Consider the following 20134-nt stretch of genomic DNA (forward strand, 5'->3'; position numbering starts at 1 on the left):
CAAGAATCTGTTCGAGCTAATTGCTGTCATACCTCAAAATCTTCTGGTGATGTTCTATGCACTCTATTAGTTTATCGTAGTAATCGTTTTCTTTGCAACTGTGAAGGTTCCTTAAATTGTCGCATAAAATGTCACACTGCAGAATTATGAAGACCATCAGAGCAGCGATCAAACTGTCAAGATTTAGACAAAGACTGGCGAGGAAACCAATACTGAACGTTTGGTAGATATACGTGATTTCGTAAAATGGTGATATTGTGGTATTGTAGGGGTACCAAGCGACGAATGGCAGTCGGTACTGACGAAATGACCCATCTACTACAGGAAAGACACCCAACAGAAGTACAGTGCTCCCGACAAAGAACCAATACGCTTTGTAAACAAACGTCCACAGTTTTAGCATCGGCTGGACCAAGAGTGTTTGGTGTTGAGTCGGTTGAAACTGTTTGCTCTCCAACACTACCATGAGGTCTTTGAGCAAATTCATGTTGCGAAAGAAGTAGTAGGCTTTAACAGAAGTCAGCGACGAGGTGAAGAGTAGAAAAATGATGGCCGCTAAGGCTTGCAGGTCCGAATAAATGTAGAAGATGTAAACTGTTTGGCAGAGATTCTGTCCGGTGACGAAAGTGTTCATGGAGATCGAGTACAACGTGTACAAATTAAATTTGTAACCTTCGTGACCTTTGGGCCAAAGTCCCAACAGTTTCAGAACGACAATGTTCGGGTTTATCGACAACTTCCAACTGAATTTTTCCATTTTTTACCAAATTTACACTGTTCTCTGTTCAAGCACAGACTGACGACTAATTCTTCGGCGGACAGAGTTAAATGGACATTAAGGAATTTTTAATGTGATAATTACCGCGACCAGTTCATTATTAATGGCCCGTCTGTTCCTCCACGAAATTTGTTTTGGTGAGACAGATGGATAATAAGCAGGTTTCGTTATATTAATAAATGTTTTAATTGTAAAAACTCCATATTTTGCCCTACTTTGGGGAAAATAATACTTTTCGTGACCGCTTAACCGGGAAAAACGAACAACAAAATTGTTAATTAATGAAAACCCTAATTGAAGGTTGGAAACAACGAGAGATCTTGTAACGTTTTCACGAATAAATTTTGTAATTTTAATTTTTTACAAGTTTATTTCAGTAGTTTTAGACGAGAACTCGAGCATAAACATAACTGAGCTCGCAGTGAATATAAAAAAAATAAGTGAACATCGAAGAGAAAAAGTGAAGATCTTGATACTTTAATTCGGTTTATTTATTAACTTTCGGTTTGTTTTAGGTTTAGATAATAATTTTTAACGACATCACAACAGCAGAGTTTTGATTTCGAAGCATTTAAAAAAATTAATTGGTTTAATTTAAACATGGAAATTATTTTTCAGCTACATAAACCAGTGAAACAATAAATTGTCCTAGACAAGAGATGCATCTAGAAAAATTATACTTAAATCAAAACTTGTTAAGAATTAATTTCGTTAGTGGTGGATAATGTTAATGTTTGACACTAATAAAAATAGTTTCAAATAATGGAGATGTATGTAATAAATAAATGGTGGATGCGCTGGAAGAAATGTTTATGAAATATATTTGAATTTCTCTTTCACAAGCTGGATAATATCTGTGTATTTTGTAAATTGTTTGTTGTAAATTAGTGTAGACAATATAACTTCTCACACAATTTACAAATATGAACTAAATCAAATGACAAAGTTATCATATCGCTCTATCTATCTGTATTGTTTCTCTATTTAAAAAAAAAATTGAAATACATCTTTGTGAAAATAGCTTACGTTTTTTGACATGCTGGAACGTAAAAGTGCCTTATGCGGAACCCGTCACTTATTCATTTCAAAACGCCCGAAATCGCGAAGATGCTGCACAACGTTTAGAAAGGTTCGTGCATTGAAAGTATCCTTTGAGGAAACCTTTCACCGTAGATTTGCCGTGGTAACTCTGAATGTTCACGGGCTTATTAGCCATAGATCAAAATCATATGGATTTTCTCCAGGTTGGTGAAAGCCATTTGTGATTTAAATTAAGGTTAAGATTGAGGTTCTTGTCAAACTGACTTTATTTTGAATTATAGTAAAACGTGGTCATTCATTTGACAATTGAAACTCTAAATTTTCATTTTTGCAGGATGTGGAAAAGCTAAGAAACTTTAAAAAATTATACAGGGCAAGTCACATAAAGCTTATTTCTGAATTTATGACAGTTGATGAATTTAATTTTTGATTTTATTAATCAGAACAGGATAACGTCATTTTAACATTTTTGGCCAAATTACATACCTGCGTTGATTACTAAACGGTAAACAGTCACACATTTTACTATAAAATTAAAATTTTTGTTTTCAGTGTACTTACATAAATATTAGCGCCACTGTCAAATTTGACATGGGACTTCTTACATTATTTTTACTATAAGTATCACCCATTTTGTTTATAAAATTCAGTTGCTTCCAATTTTTTTGTGAAAAACTTTTAGCCCCTTTTTCTCGAAAAATGTCAACATTTGTATAAGGCATTATTAGCTCAATCGTTACCTTTTGTGGAGTTCTATCACTGGTTAAAATTTCTGCACAACTTTCAAATTCACCCTGTATATCGAGAAAATTAGCGAAATGTGTGAATCCGACGCAATTACAAACCACTCATATTTGATTAAAAAAATTACGAATGTTAATTATTAGAGAAAACTGTTCTACTCTGTATCAGATAACATCGAGGAGAATTGCGTTGTTATTTTAGGAAATGATAGAAACACTATACGAGTATCTCGATTATTTTTGGAGTAAATTCAATCTACAAACCGCTTTTTTGAAATTTAACTGTGATGAGCCAAGTGCATTCATAAAGTTATTTGCTAATGGACTAAAGTACAGTGGAAAATAGTATATTACACTATAAGTGATGAAAGTGCCTGATTTTTCAACGAGCAAACATGATATACTCACGAGCGCCACGAGTGAGGATAGTATTGCGAGTTAAAAAATCGCACTTTGATCACGAATTGTGTGTACTATTTTTTCCAACATCGCTTATGAAAATGAGTCTTAATTCTAAATTTCTTTATAATTATTTTACTCCCCTATTTTTTGAATTTTCCGGATCTGGATTTTCAATTAATGCAAATAACAGTGTTTTAAATTTTTATATTAATAAGTAGGTAGTATATTGTTAAATTAATTTTTCTCACTAGTTAGTTTACTTTCTCCATTTTCCTCACTAGTGATGCAAACGCCTATTTTCCTCACTAAATTGAGTGATGAAAGTATCATTTTTATAATCGATGTTGGAAAAAATTAATTATGTAACATTTGCCACGCCGAATTTAGACTCAAACATATGGTGTAAAAATGGTGGATGCGCCAGATTATATTTTTAATAAATGCTTAAATTTGTTATTTGTCTTATTCGATATACCAAATTCTTAATTTTTACTGGATTATCATTTTTATTCCCCATCAGAGTTGAATCCTCGACCAGAAATTCTTAAGAAATGACAATTTTTTTGACGTACTACCACCCAACTGTGAACCACACACACCAGGTCTGCGCAACTGTTGTTAAAAAACATTCAAAGTAGCACTTAGTAGTTAATTTTCTTCATTTGCGTTTTCTCTTATCTCTTTCGATATTTTACAATCAAGTAAAAAATATTCCAATCTATTTACAATTGCTTTTGACTCACCCTCGCTTCGACCTGTTGACCAAACCAGCAGTACAAAAAAATTTGTACAGAAGCCGCGCTCACGTAGGTCAAAATAGAAAAGTATTCAGTACTGAACGGTTCCACCTGTATCACATCAAATTATTTCAATTTTTCCTCCATTTCAAGTTTTTCAACTCACCACAGTGACTTGAAACATGGCTACAGCCAGCGACACCGCGCTGGTAAAGAACTGCCCCAAGACAATCTCGTTAAAGAAATTGTTGCACTCTGTGGCGAATCTAAAACTCTCATTGCACAAATCGAACCAGTCTGATTCCTCCTCGTACCTGAGAACCTTCTTGTGGTGCTCGACAAACTGCAACAGTTTCTTGGCAAAATCTTTGTCTCCGTCGTTTTTGAGATTTTTCAGATTGTCGCTCGAGATGTCACACTGCGTACCAATGTACATCATCAAAGAGGCGATCAGCGTGTCCATGTTGACGTTAAGAGTGGCCAAGTACCAGAAACAAACCACTTGGTAGAGATAAGTGATTTCGTAGAGCGGCGACATCTTGTAGTCGTGCGGGTACCACGCCGAAAACGGCAGTCTGTAGTCTTTCACAGTACCGTCGAGGATCGGAAAGATTGTCCAAAACGTGATGGTCGAAAAAACCGGGACCCAATACACGAAATAAATCATTTTCCACATCTTCAACAACGGTTGGACCATCACCACTTGCGGTTCGTTCTTCGGTTGAAACTCTTCGTTTTCAAGCTGCGTTATCAGGTGTTTCAGCGTCTCGCTCTTTCGGATGAAAAAGATCATTTTGCCGGATGTCAACCATTTCATGAAGATTGTGAAAATTATGGCGGACAGGGCTTGCAGGTCTTGGTAGGCGTTGACGACGTTCGCCGTCAGAAAGAAATTGTGACTGTTGACGAGGATGACCACGAAGATCATGTACAGTGTGTACTTGTTGAGTTTGTACAGTCCTGTCTCAGGCCACAGTCCTGTCACTTTCAGGAACAAAACGTTGGTGCTTATCGTAGATTTCCAGTTGAATTTTTTCATTTTAATTTGGACAAAATGTGATGCTTTTGGAGTGCTCCATCCACTTTTACACAGATTTTAGAAATTATTTTTAGTTTAGTTGTTGAGTGGAAGTCCAGGTGGCAATTTTTGCAGAAGAAACAGAAGACATTTCATTTTATAACACTGATGTAATTTTCACACTGACATGTTCTCTGATAAATCGCAAACTACCGCGTGCTTCTTCAGCGTCCGGACTTTAAATGGACATTCAGGAATTTTTAATGTGGTAATTACTTCCACCTTTTCATTATTAATTGTCCGTCTGCTCCTCCACGTAATTTCTCTTGGTGAGACGTGAGACAGATGGATAATAAGCAGGTTTCGTTAAATTAATGAATGTTTTAATTGTCAAACTAAATATTTTGCCCTATTTTGGGGAAAGATGAGACTTGTCGTGATCGCCTTCCCACGAAAAACGGACAATAAAACAGTTAATTAATTAAAATTCTAATTGAAGGGTAGAAACGACGAGAGACTTGTAATATTTTCACAAAAATAAATTTTTAATTTGGATTTTTTAGATGTTTATTTCAGTAAATGTAGGCAAGAACTCGAGGACACAGTTACCAAACTGTGTCACGTAGTAAAGATAAAAAAATTCAAGAATGAGAAGAAAGATTGTGATCTAAAATCTATTAAATCACTAGAAGGGAAAGGTAAAGACTCAGTTTATTCTACTAATATACCGTTTCTTGTAGCGTTAAATTTTTTTTAACAAACAACAAGAATTTTTTTTGGTGAAGAATAATTCAAAAAGTTTTAATTGGTTTGATGTGAATAAGAATGTAGGTATCATGTCAGATGCATCGAATAATCAAAGAATTAATTCTGGAAGACAAGAAATGCATTTAAATAATAATTTTAGCTAAATCAAAGCGAATTGCAAAACTGCAATAAATTGATAAGCTGCAGCTCTTTGGATCTGTTCTATTGATGTATTTGTTGGATTTTATTGAGGTTAATTAATAAAAAGAAAACATATTCTTCGCGTTTGACAGTAATGAAGAACATTTCAGAAATATGAAATAATGCGCAAATGGTGAATGCGCCGGGACAAAAGTTCTATTAAATGTGTCGATATCTCGTTACTTCGACGAGCTTGGTAAGATCTAAAATATGTAATTTGTAAACTTCTTGTTGTAAATTAGTCTTAAAAATATAATTCACGCTATTCGCAAATATTAGTTAAATCAAATGACAAATAATTATTTCGCTGTTGAAAAAAGTTGGAAAGCTACTTTAGAAAATTTTTTAAAACGTTAGATTAACTAGCTGGAATGTGAAAATAAAAAGTGGAAAGCAAATTGGCAACATGAAAATAATTGTAACATGTGAAAGAAACCTTCATATCAGAAGAATTAAAAATACGTTATCAAATGCTATCAGCAATGTGTGAAGAAAGCTCTAAGATAAGTAAACAGTTTTAAACCAGTTAGTGAAAGGCTAAAATGTTAACACGTTTTAAATTAGGAGGGACAGTGTTAGGTGTGCTGAAGAGAAATCAGAAAAGTCCTAGGAATCAAAAAGAAATGGTAAAGTGTTTCTTTAAACAAAGCTCAAGCAGAGGAACATTGATTTGTAAATACTAAAATGCATTGTTTAATAAATTTTTCTGCGATATTTTTAATTTCTTCTTTCAGAAATTTAGCCCAATGACAAGCACTTGACAGTGAATAATATGCACTGGGCAATCGTTATCGTTGTCTTTTATTTTATTGACTAAAAGACAAACTTGACAACAATTTAATTGGATAATAGTACATTCTTCGAGGACCGTTTAAGGATGGCTATTATTCAAGAGGATAAAAATTCCATCACGAGCCGTAGGCGAGGGGTGGAATCGTTCTAGTGAATAATAGCCATTACACGCGAGTTGAAGACTATACTTTCTCCACGACTATACCAAGAAAAAACAATCTTTGAAAATTGAATTTAATCTGATTTTTAATATTTGACAATTAAAATTGTGCATCGCGTAGCGCGATTTATCCTTTACAAATGCATCCGACTGACGATTTGTTGGTGAATGAAAATACGAGAGATGTGATTGGCCGACAGCTGTGAATTTCAGTATATTCTATCACTGGTTGTGGAATTGATATCATTCTTTCGTTGAATATCCAAAAAGAATGCATTCATTCTTTAATAGTCGTGGAGAAAAAAAAAATTCAAAGAAATATCGTAAAATGTGTAGTTATGTAATACAGTGACGACCCCATAATCCGGACCTGCGATGTTCTGGATGTTCCCAAAAACCGAATTGGGTTTCTGCATCGTTGTAATCCGAATTATTGTTGATTTTGTAATCCGGATTTCATGACGTTATCGCGTTTCATAGAAAAACTGTCTATTGAACTGGTTTCAACTTGCTTATTGGTTATGCATCCAGCCCCCTGCCATGAAAAGGAACTGATCAGTGACGACGGAAAAATTCTGACAAAATTTTTGACCCCAAATACGATGCGAATGCTTCAATTCAGCCTATGGACATTCTCTTAACAAAGCTTTTCTATTGGAAAAGTCTTTTTGCAGAAATTATAACCAACAATGAGGAGGACGTGGTCTAAAAGTCTAAATTGAAAAACAATCCTTCACAATGCTTGGAAAAAGGTACCATCCACAACTTAACAAAAATGCTGGAAGAAGATACTTCCAACTAACAACGACAAAGATCTAGGTTTAGAAGATGCCTCAGAAGATTCTATTCTTTAAATATTTTAAAAGAGAGGATCGGCTCAGCAGCAGAAGAAATTGAGAAGGTTTCCACCATGCTCCAGAGCATAGAGGATGCTGAAGTAACTGCTGGTGAAATTGTTGTCTGGATAGATTTTGAGGAAAAATTGATCGAAACAGAGGATTTGGACGATCTAATTGAAAATACAGTGTTTTTCTGTTGGTTTTCCTCTGTTGTCAATTGTATTTCACTATTTTTCAAAACTATTTCATATTTACGTCACTTTGACAACTAATAGAGATAGGAAATTGACAAAAGAGGAAAACCAAAAGAAAAACAGTGTAATACCGCAGATGATGACGAAAAATTCTTAGAAGTCGCCACTTCAAAGAATGTAAAGAACGAAGATATTATCAAAAGCTTCAACGTTGCTTTACAGTGAGCCACAGAGAATGGTGTGTCTTTATTGACGCTGCAGAGACTGAAGGAAATGGCTTTTGAAAAACAGCAAACTAAAATTCATCAAACTAAAGTATCCAATTTTTTTTCAAACTGTGAAAGAATAAATATACTATATTATTTACTTTAAATAAACTGTGATAATACGCTAGTTCTTGTTTCATTAGCTGAACAAGAATTATTTTTTATAAAGACAAGAAAGAAAACTAGTTTTTTTTAAATATAGTAATATGTATTAAACCGCAAAATGGTGTGGCAAGACTAAAACGTATTTTTATGCACCAGTATATTATAATTTGACAAATTTTCTTGACATAAACGTCTCTTTATGGCCCACGGACCACTTTATGCCGGTGCGCCATTAAGATATATCAAATAAAAGTCAAAAATCTTTTTGGTGAAATTCCGAACAAAAATGCCACTTACCTTAAACCACCTAATCCCGAATTATATACTGGACACTCATTTCTGCCGCTTACTTAACCTCGTTCATCATTTCGTTAATGATTAACGAATTTATAACCGAAAATTGCAACTGGCAAAATGGCTACGGTTGTTTTCACCGTTACCAAGGTTACGCGCAAAACTAAACATTTGACGGGAGCACTACGCGATGCGAACATCCGTGACGCGGGCAGACATTTATTTATTAATTTTTGTTAAATGCTAGGGTTTTAGGCCTTAATCGTGCATAAAATAGTGTATGTACTATCTTTTATGGCCTTAATACATAAATAACTATTAGGAAAGACGATATTTTCCTCAGTTATTAATAACGAAAGGGATTAAAATGAATTTTAGAAAATATATTTTTCAATTTTCACCGAATCAAATTTATATTATAAAAAATAAAACTCACCCTCATCTCCACCTCATTTCCGAACCAGCAATACAAACAGATTTGTACAACAATGGAGCCCACGTAGAACAAGAGCGAATAACATTCGCTACTCCCGGGTTCCACCTAGTGATAACGCGAGAGATAGTACGAATTTCTATTGTGACAAATTTTTGGGGTCAACTCACCACTGTCATTTGAAACATTGCTAAGGCCAAAGAGGCCGAACTGGTAAAAAACTGGCCCAAAGCAATCTCATTGAAAAATTTATTAGAATTGTCGGCAAATCTAAAAATCGTGAAAGTTTGCAAAAATTACTCGACCGAAATATTCTCTCGTACCTCAAAATCTTCTGGTGGTGTTCTATGCATTTTTTTAATTCACCATCATAATCATTTTCTTTATTGTGAAGATTTCTCAAATTGTCGCATAAAATGTCAGACTGCGACATTACAAACACCATCAGAGCAGCGATTACAGTGTCCACGTTTAGACTGGTAATGGCGAGGAAACAGACACTGAACACTTGGTAGAAATACGTGATTTCGTAAAACGGAGAGCTTGTGGTATCGTAGGGGTACCAAGCAAAGAATGGCAGCCGGTACTGACGAAACGACCCATCCATTACGGGAAACAGACCCAACAGAAGTAAAGTGCTCCCGACAAAGAACCAAAACGTTTTGTAGACAAACGTCCACAGTTTTAGCATCGGCTGGACCAAAGTTCTTTGGTGCTTGTTCGGTTGAAACTCTTTGCTCTCCAATTCCACCATGAGCTCTTTGAGCAGATTCATGTTGCGAAAGAAGTAATAGGCTTTGACGGAGGCCAGCCAGTCGGTGAAGAGCACAAAAACGATCGCCGCTAAGGCTTGCAAGTCCGAGTAAATGTAGAAGATGTAAACTGTTTGGAAGAAATTGTCTCCGTCGACGAAAGCGTTCATCGAGATCGAGTACAACGTGTACAAGTTGAACTTGTAACCTTCGTGCCCTTTGGGCCAAAGTCCCAACAGTTTCAGGACGAAAATGTTCGTTTTGATTGTCAACTTCCAACTGAAGTTTTCCATTTTTCTACAACCAGACCATGCAGACATGTGCACTGTTGAACCGCCAACTGGCGACTGATTCTTCAGCGGTCTGACTTAAATGGACATTAGGGAATTTTTAATGTGATAATTGCTGCGACCATTTCATTATTAATGGGTCGTCTGCTCCTTCACGTAATTTATTTTGGTGAGACAGATGGATAATAAGCAGGTTTCGTTGTATTGATGAATGTTTTAATTGTAAAAACTTCACATTTTGCCCTATTTTGGAGAAAATGATACTTGTCGTGGCCCCCTCACCAGGAAAAGCGGACAATAACATTGTTAATTAATGGAAATTCTAATTAAAGGGTATAAACGACAAGAGACCTTGTAACATTTTCACAAAAATACATTTTTAATTTGGAGTTTTTCCACGTCTATTCCAGCAGTTGTAGACAAGTCTCGAGGACACGAGACTGTGCCACGTAGAGGAGATAAAAAAAAATTAAATAGCACCAAAGAAAGAATTCTGCACCTTGGTACAGTCATTTAAGAGTTGTTAAATTAATTCAGTCGCAAAAGAAAGGTACGATTTGATTAATTTGCTAATATGTATTTCATTTCTTTTAGCCACGAAAGAACCAGAAAATATAACAGGAATTTTTTTGATGGCACAGATTTTTTTTTAGATGGAATGGTTTAGTAAAAGAAGCTCTAGTTTTAGATAAATAACAACTCAAAAAATTGAGTGTTGGGCCCAAGAAATGCATCTGAAGGAAATATAGATTAAACAAAGCGAATGCAATGTCCTAAAAATGGTGGATGCGCCGGGAGAGCCTTGTGTGAAATTTGTTCATAATTCTTGACAAGCTAAATAAGATCCAAATCAAGAAATATTTAGAGAAAATATCAGTTTGTTGCTGGACTTGTTAATGTCATAGTTTGGTGAAGATTTTTTGTGACGAATGCGTCAAAAAAAAATTGTGAAAGTGATCAAAGCACAAAGTAAAAATTATTTGGATGAAGAATATTCCTACATTGTTTTTTATAAATGAATCAACAGTCGAATCAAGTTTTATCACGAATGTATCAGTGAAAATAAGTTCTAATAATAGTGCAAAGAACTTTTGACATGTCGCATGTTTGGTTGTCATAAATCATCATATGAATGTAAAGATTCAGTTTTTTTTTTAATCTTGGTACTGCTTTACAGTAAAAGATACTTTTAACGTCGTCAGAGATATCACCAAGAATTGGGAAAAAAAATCTCATTTGGAGCATAATGCAAGTGGTAATTGTTGCAATAATAGAAAAGAAAATATCACTATTTATAATAACGTAATAACGAAATTGAAAATTTAATTTTTCACCCAACCATATAAAGGAAACGAATTGTATCTTTAAAAAAAATGAAATCTACGTAATGGCCTTGTTAGATTTTTTTTTAATAAGTACTTATTCAAGACAAACTACATTCGTTTTTCAGATTCTGCAAGTTCTTCTCTTACTTTCCTACCTATCTAACTACCTAAGATTCAACATAATAATGTCATACTAATATTTAAATTAAACTCCTCAACTCTAAATGACATTTTGAACAGCTACGGTATCTTGATTTTTACGCACTAATCAAACTATCTGTTATTTTACCGCACGGAGTGTGTAAACTAACACAAAAATTTTAAGCTTTCGGGGACCTCCAAAAAAACTGTTAGCTTCTCATAAATAAAAGTCCATTTATACTAAAATGGACATAATTTAATTGTTTTCTTTTAAAATCTGATGGCGCAATTTTGTGCTGTGAATCATAAGCATGCCAGTTGTCGGTATAATAGATAACTTTCTGCCATTTCAATCAAAATGTCTGCCTTTGACAGGTTGAGCAAAATTATTGTTTACAACAATATTCAAATTTGAGAAAACGAGTAATAGGTCGTCGGCCAAACAGATTAATACATGGCTAATGCGGTAGGGATTTTACATCGCTCCGCGGTGTAAATTTTAAAACCTCGGGCTGTAAAATGTAAGCTACCGCATTTGTAATGTAAATAACTATTTTAATTTAACATAAAATTGAATTTCAAAATTGATTAACGACCGAAACTAAATGTCGTAAGACAGTGTGGTTAAAATGTTTTTGTTGAAGACACATAAATAAATGTACAAAAATATTTGACGTAGCAGCAATAGAAGATCCTGATGAGCTCTACGTTTCAATATCGTTTTTGTCTGTAGAAACCCAGAAAACGGTAGTGAACGCCACGCCACACGGGCACCATAGTGCCGACGTCGACCGTTTAAAATTTGCAAAGGAGAACGAGTAAAAAGTGTACAAATTAAATTTGTAACCTTCAATTCCTTTGGGCCAAAGACCCAACAGTTTCAAGAGAAAAATATTTGTTTTGACTGTGTCCTTCCAGTTGAATTTTTCCATTTAGATTCACATAAAGAACTGACTTTCATGAACTGATCTGAGAAGACCAGTCTTGCGATTTTTATACCCGATCGGGTTTTATTATTTATGCAATTTCTGCATATCGTGACGCACAGTTATAAAACTTAAATCAACTCACTTGCTGAATCACAATGAAAGTAGTAATATGAGGGAGATCAGCAGGAATTTTTTAATAATAAATCATTAGATGAATAAGGACCTCTCTTACAAATTATCAAGCATTCAACATTTTGTCGTATTAATATTGCAAATTGGCGATTTATGGCTGCGCAACATCAAAGGCATACATTTTTAACAATGGATTTTTTTATTCCAACACGTGTCATTACTGCGGTTATTTTCAAGCAACGACCATTGTCTCAGCTGTACTATTTTAAAAATATACAAATGCATAGAAATAAAATCTTTTTATTTTCAAGCGGTCAAAAATAGCACCTTTGTGTATCTTTGCAGAAACGATTGAAGTGGCTTCTTTTTTTAACCGGACTTGAAACACTTCAAATCCTAAGAGTTGAAATAAAGAAACTATTACCCAATATTTGTCCTTGTCATTTTACTGTAACTGGAGCAAAAGAAAAGAAGTGAGTGCATGTCCGATTTTTTTGTCATCAGCTTGAAGATAAAATAGTATATAGGGTGATTTTGAAAGTTGTGCAGATATTTTAATCACGTGCTACTGGCTTCATGTAGAACTCGGAAAAAATATTTAAAAATTCTATGTCAAAAAATAAAATGACATTTATTTTTTGAGCTACAATTTTTTTTAATTGCTTTTTGTTTTCTACGTTGTCTTATATATGCCATTCACGATGTTTTGGCATAAGGGGAGGCTATGATTTCATTTTTTAACGTTGGATGCATGTTTGATTTCTGTCATCTCTGCTGTCACTAAAGTGCCTGACATGCGGACCTATCAAAATGAACGTAACATGTTGCCGAATTTACCGTAATCATAATTAAGCGACATTAAAACGTATTGATGGTGTTTGTATTAGACTGCAGAACATATTTTCAGTAAGTTACAGTGAAGTCAAGTTCTTTTTATGTATAAATTCAATCGTAGGTGAGTACAAGATAAATATGTAGCACGGATAGTGAAGGAAGAAACAACGACCCAATTGAAATGGCACAGGGGTTTTGTAAGCCCTATTATAACTTCGCGATAGAGTTGTGAATTTATGGCTTGAGTCTATTTTAAAATGTACTCCTGAAATTTGCCAACATTTTTGTAGATATTGTGAAGAACTTATTTCGGAAGATTGGGCAAAATTAATGAGAAATCTTTCATTTGAAAACGTTCTTCCTTTAATAATTTCATTAGGAGAATCTGACTCGGAATTTGATGCAGGTAATGATGATTCAGAATTTTCTAATGAAATTATGGAAGTTGAATAGTTTTGTTCTTTTTTTTGTCATGGACGATGGGTGTGTAAATATTTTGCAGAAAGATTCGAATAAAGTAAGGCTTAATAAGTAGGTACAAGATTTTATACAATCTAGTTCTAGGAACGTTTTGGTTAAAATAAAAAATTCATTGACAAGTTACTAACTGGTTGGTTAAGACACTGTATAGGTGGGTTATCTAAGTGGTGCAGGAGCCACTTTAACTTTCGGTCCCGGTCCCTACTATTCTGTAGTCTGTTCAAGTAAGTTTCCTGTTTTGTTAAATTGGATTAAAAATGTGTGAGTATTTTATATTGCAAACTAGTAAAACTGACAACAATGCACTAGACAATGACGCAGTTTATAACCTCAAACTTAGAAAAAAATAACCTAATTCAACAGACAGCTTTACTGCCAACTTAAATGCACTTTTTCCATAGCCTCCCCTTATGCCAAAACATCGTGAATGGCATATAACTTCGTAGGTAAAATTTCGGCACATTTTAAAAATACACCCTTGTACATCATGTTTATAAAATGTAGGCCAATGCGAAGTAACCTATAGGAAATATGCTTTAAAACAAGGAAACCGCATTGGTGTACGTTTTATAAAATATGATATACAGGGTGTATTTTTAAAATGTGCCGAAATTTTATCTACGAGGTTGTTTGATAACGTAGAAGACTAAAATCAATTAAAAAAAATTGTAGCACAAAAAAATAAATGTCATTTTATTTTTTTGCATTTTTTTCCGAGTTCTATATGAAGCCAGCAGCTCGTGATTAAAATATCTGCACAATTTTCAAAATCACCCTGGGCATCATTAAGAGTAGAAGGTCTTCTTGTGCTTCACCCAGTTGCAAAGAGTATACACAAATAAATAATTATTGAACTGATTCTTACTCCTTGCTTCGATCAAACCAGATCTTATTTTTATTTATTATATGAAAGATTTTATCACATGCTGAACCGCTCAGACAATAATTTGTTAATTTGTTTAAAAAGACCTATTGAAATAAAACTCACCCTGACTTCGACTTCATTTCCAAACCAACAATATAAAGCTATTTGGGCGATAATGGAAGCCCCGTAGAACAACAAAGAGAAACACTCGCTACTCATGGGCTCCACCTAATTCACAATTGGAAGATTTGTATCGAAACAACAATTTTCTTCGTCAACTCACCACTGTCAGTTGAAAAAGCGCCATCGCCAGAGAAGCACAACTGGTAAAAAATTGCCCCAGAGCAATCTCGTTGAAAAACTGATTGGAATTTTTGGCAAATCTAAAAACCGTTAATTTTCCTCAAATTTCGATTGGAATTTACCAAGACTCATACCTCAAAATCTTCTGGTGGTGTTTAATGCAATTTATTAATTGTTCATTGTAGCCGCTGTGTTTGCAAGCGCGGACATTTTTTAAATTGTCACATAAAGTGTCGCATTGCGACATCGTAAACACCATTAGAGCAGCTATCAAAGTATCAACATTTAAGCAAACCATCGCGAGAAAGACCGCAGCGAAGATTTGGTAGAAATATGTGATTTCGTAAAATGGAGAGATGGCGGTGTTGTAAGGATACCAAGCGAAGAATGGTAACCGGTGCTCGTGGAATGATCCATCCATCAAAGGAAGAACGGCCAACAAGAGCGAAGTACTACCGTAGAAGAACCACAACGTCTTGTAGAGGAACGTCCACACGTTTAACATCGGCTGGACCAAAATTCTTTGGTGTTGCTTCGGTTGAAACTCTTCACTCTCCAACTCTACCATGAGCCCTTTGAGAATTCTTATCTGGCGCATGAAATAATACGCTTTGACGGAGTCGAGACAAAGTGTGAAGAGGAGAAAAACGATCGCAGCTAAAGCCTCCAGGTCTGAATAAATGTAGAAGATGTAGACCGTTTGGAAGAGATTGTTTCCGTCGACGAAAGCTTTCATCGAGAACGCGTAAAATGTGTACATGTTGAATTCGTAGCCTTCGTTTCCTTTAGGCCAAAGTCCCAACAGTTTCAAGACAAAAATATTTGTTTTGATTGTGTCCTTCCAGTTGAATTTTTCCATTTAAATTGTCTTCGCACTAGAGATTCACACAAAGAACTGACTTTCATGAACTGATGTGGGAAGACCAGTCTTGCGATTTTTATACCCGATGGGATTTTATTATTTATGCAATTTCTGCATATCGTGACGCACAGTTATAAAACTTAAATCAACTCACTTGCTGAATCACAATGAAAGTAGTAATATGAGGGAGATCAGCAGGAATTGTTTAATAATAAATCATCAGATGAATAAGGACCAGTCTTACAAATTATCAAGCATCCAACATTTTGTCGTATTAATATTGCAAATTGGCGATTTATGGCTGCGCAACATCAAAGGTATAAATTTTTATCAATGGATTTTTTTATTCCAACACCTGGCATTACTGGCATTACTACAAATGCATAAAAATAAAATCTTTTTATTATCAAGCGGTCAAAAATAGCACCTTTGTGTATCTTTGTAAAAACGATTGAAGTGGCTTCTTTTTTTTTAACCGGACTTGAAACACTTCAAGTCCTAAGAGTTGAAATAAAGAAACTATTACCCAATATTTGTCCTTGTTATTTTACTGTATGATATACAGGTGCATTTTAAAAATGTGCCGAAATTCTACCTACGAGGTTGTTTGACAACGTAGAAGACTAAAAGTAATTAAAAAAAAATTATAGCACAATAAATAAATTTCAGAAGAATTGGGATAATATCAATATCAAAAGAATAATTTCCAATGACTTAATCTTTAATTCATCTAGGGACTTGGCTCGTTTTAAGGCTTTGCAATGCAGAGAATCAGGATCTTGGTTACATGCAATACCTTCTCCTAATATTGGTACTCTTTTAGATAACACTTCCTTCCAAGTTTGTATTGGTTTAAGATTGGGTTGTAATCTTTGTACACCTCATATTTGCAAATGCAATGCGAAAGTTGATGAAATTGGTATTCACGGTCTAAGTTGTTCCAAAAGCAGTGGTAGATTTTCAAGACACACTGAAATTAATTCTATTATCAACCGGTCTTTGACTTCTATTCATGTTAATTCAACTTTAGAACCAAACGGACTATCTCGTGATGACGGAAAACGCCCTGATGGGATGACTTTAATACCGTGGAATAAAGGTCAACCTTTGGTTTGGGACGTTACTGTCGTAGATACACTTGCAGACAGTTACGTATTGAAAACATCTGAAGTCTCAGGTTTTGCCGCTGAAATGGCTTGCAAACGCAAACATAACAAATATCGTTCAATTATTTCGTCAAACTACATATTTAAAGGTTTAGCCTTTGAAACCTTAGGCCCTTGGTGCAAAGAAACAATAGATTTCATTAATGTCATCGGAGACCGACTTATCGCGGAATCAGGGGATTCAAAATCTAAGAAATTCCTTTTTGAGAGGATTTCCCTTGCCATTCAACGTGGAAACGCTGCAAGTATTCGGGGCACTTTTCCAGATTCCGCATTATTATCGGAAATTTTCGCATTGTAAATTAAAAATGTTATTTTATGTTAAATTTTAATAAATAATTTTCTTTAAATTTATCAATAAACAATGTCATTTTATTTTTTGTCATAGAATTTTTTAAACATTTTTTCCTAGTTCTACATGAAGCCAGTAGCTCGTAATTAAAATATCTGCACAATTTTCAGAATCACCCTGTACATCATTAAGAGTAGAAGGTCTTTTTGTGCTTCGCCCAGTTGCAAAGAGAATACACAAATAAATAATTATTGAACTGATTCTTACTCCTTGCTTCGATCAACCCAGATCTTATTTTTATTTATTATATGAAAGATTTTATCAAATGCTGAACCACTCAGACAACAATTTGTTAATTTGTTTAAAAAGACTTATTGAAATAAAACTCACCCTAACTCCGACTTCATTTCCAAACCAACAATATAAAGCTATTTGGGCGATAATGGAAGCCACGTAGAACAACAAAGAGTAACACTCGCTACTCATAGGCTCCACCTAATTCGCAATTGGAAGATTTGTAACGAAACAACAATTTTCTTCGTCAACTCACCACTGTCAGTTGAAAAAGCGCCATCGCCAAAGAAGCCGAACTGGTAAAAAATTGCCCCAAAGCAATCTCGTTGAAGAACTGATTTGAATTTTTGGCAAATCTAAAAACCGTCAATGTTCCTCAAATTTCAATTGGAATTTACCAAGACTCATACCTCAAAATCTTCTGGTGGTGTTTAATGCAATTTATTAATTTTTCATTGTAGTCGCTGTGTTTGCAAGCGCGGACATTTTTTAAATTGTCGCATAAAATGTCGCATTGCGACATTGTAAAAACCATTAGAACGGCTATCAAAGTGTCGACGTTTAGACAAACCATGGCGAGAAACGCCGCAGCGAAGATTTGGTAGAAATATGTGATTTCGTAAAGTGGAGAGGTTGTGGTATCGTAGGGGTACCAAGCGAAGAATGGTAACCGTGCTCGTGGAATGATCCATCCATTAGGGGAAAAACGGCCAACAAGAGCGAGGTACTACCGTAGAAGAACCAGAGCGTCTTGTAGATGAACGTCCACACGTTTAACATCGGCTGGACCAAAACTCTTTGGTGTTGCTTCGGTTGAAACTCTTCACTCTCCAACTCTACCATGAGCCCTTTGAGAATTCTTATCTGGCGCATGAAATAATACGCTTTGACGGAGTCGAGACAAAGTGTGAAGAGGAGAAAAACGATGGCAGCTAAAGCCTCCAGGTCTGAGTAAATGTAGAAGATGTAGACCGTTTGGAAGAGATTGTTTCCGTCGACGAAAGCTTTGATCGAGAACGCGTATAATGTGTAAATGTTGAATTCGTAGCCTTCGTTTCCTTTGGGCCAAAGCCCCAACAACTTCAGTACAAAAATGTTTGTCTTGATTGTCAATTTCCAACTGAATTTTTCCATTCTTCGATTAGGACACTGACCAGACAGACACATTCTGTGTTGGATCGCGGACTAGCGACTAATTCTTCAGTGAGCAAACTTTAAGCGGACATTAAGGAATTTTTAATGCCATAATTGTCGCCTTTTCATTATTAATGGTCCGTTTGCTCCTCAACATAATTGCTTCCGACAAGACAAGTGGATAATAAGCAGGTTTCATTGAATTAATGAAAACTTAATTTTTTCTCTATTTTGGAAACGAAAAGTAGACAGCGAAACGGTTAATTAATGAAAATTGTAATTGAAGGGTACAACAGGAAGGGAGCTTGTGAGATCCGGAGAAAAATAAATTTTTAATCTGCATTTTTTCGATGCAGTTTATTTTAGTCAATGGCAGAGCAAAGGACACATTTATAATATCTATCAAAGAAAAGAATGAGTGTTGGTGAAATATTTTCAGAAGTAGTATCCAACAGAAAAAAATTCATATAGATGAAGGTAAATTTGCAATGATAATAATATTCCAGGAGAATTTATTTCCAGATTAATTTTTATATAGCAGCCAAAACTTTATGAAGCATTAAATAGAGTGGAAGAAAATATGGAAAACGAAACTCCTAGATTTGTGTGTTTATCAAATTTAATAAAGAAACCATAAATTCCAACAACAATTTTATTAGTAAAATATTTGAAATATTTAATTAAAATTTGTCTATGTCTATAATTACTGTAATGTTGTCATTTTGGAATAATTTTTGTTAATTTGACATAACAGTGTCACAAAATGTTATCAATAAAATTTATATGTAATATGCCTTAGAAACGTATAAAACGCTGTATTGATAGGGAATGTGGAAAATAAGAAATATGACAACGTTGTTTCGGGTTTTGTGCCAAACAGGTAAAATAATAGTATATTAAACTATAAGTGATGAAAGTGCCTGATTTTTCAACGAGCAATACATGATATACTCACGAGCGTCAGCGAGTGAGGATAGTATTGCGAGTTGAAAAATCGCACTTTGATCACGAATTGTGTATAATAAATTTTCCTCACTAGTGAGTTTACTTTCTCCATTTTCCTCACTAGTGATGCAAACGCCTATTTTCCTCACTAAATTGAGTGATGAAAGTATCATTTTCATAATCGATGTTGGAAAAAGAACTTTTTCGCTATCGTAGCACAGTGTAAAATAATTTCTGCAATTTTTTGGACGTCTGTATGTGTGGTAATGCATTTTAAAGACAATGGGCCGTATCACGACACCCTTATTAAATTTAATCATGACTCTATTTACCTTGGTGACGAATTCATCTCTTTCTCGCAGGTTATAATTGTATAAATCTATATCGTTTTATGTTTACTTTAATCACGATTTTAGTTAACGGCAACTATAATAACGGTGTCGTGATACGGCCCATTGTTTTTGACAGTCTTAAAATGTTAATTTGTAAGATACCAAAACGTCTGCTTTGCCATCAAATCCTTTGACTGCACAATAACTAACAATGAAAACGTTACTGAATGTCTTGGATTTCGCAAAATATAATATTTTCTTAGTAGTGTCCCAAGAGAAATTACATAATTACGAATTGGAGAAATGGT

At 34.6% G+C, this 20134-nt stretch overlaps 2 protein-coding genes and 1 long non-coding RNA gene across 4 annotated transcripts in view; 1 reads left to right on the top strand and 2 right to left on the bottom strand.

Moving 5' to 3' along the window:
• The window catches only part of LOC138139269 (odorant receptor Or1-like), a 210359-nt gene that overhangs the window by 130230 nt on the left and 59995 nt on the right, over positions 1-20134 (bottom strand). The gene's annotated exons all lie outside the window — the stretch shown is intronic.
• LOC138138945 (odorant receptor Or1-like) lies at positions 3687-4990 on the bottom strand. The gene is made up of 3 exons (XM_069059088.1): positions 4016-4990; positions 3868-3967; positions 3687-3812 (listed from the first exon to the last, which is right to left on the bottom strand). Exons 1-3 carry the CDS (start codon positions 4738-4740, stop codon positions 3687-3689), a joined length of 951 nt encoding a protein of 316 aa, XP_068915189.1. The 5' UTR covers positions 4741-4990.
• Positions 13017-13694, top strand: LOC138139317 (uncharacterized). Its single transcript, XR_011162269.1, has 2 exons — positions 13017-13225; positions 13275-13694. It is a non-coding gene; the product is annotated as an uncharacterized lncRNA (long non-coding RNA).

This window comes from Tenebrio molitor, chromosome 1 (genome assembly GCF_963966145.1).
Source record: "Tenebrio molitor chromosome 1, icTenMoli1.1, whole genome shotgun sequence".
Lineage (NCBI taxonomy): Eukaryota > Metazoa > Arthropoda > Insecta > Coleoptera > Tenebrionidae > Tenebrio > Tenebrio molitor.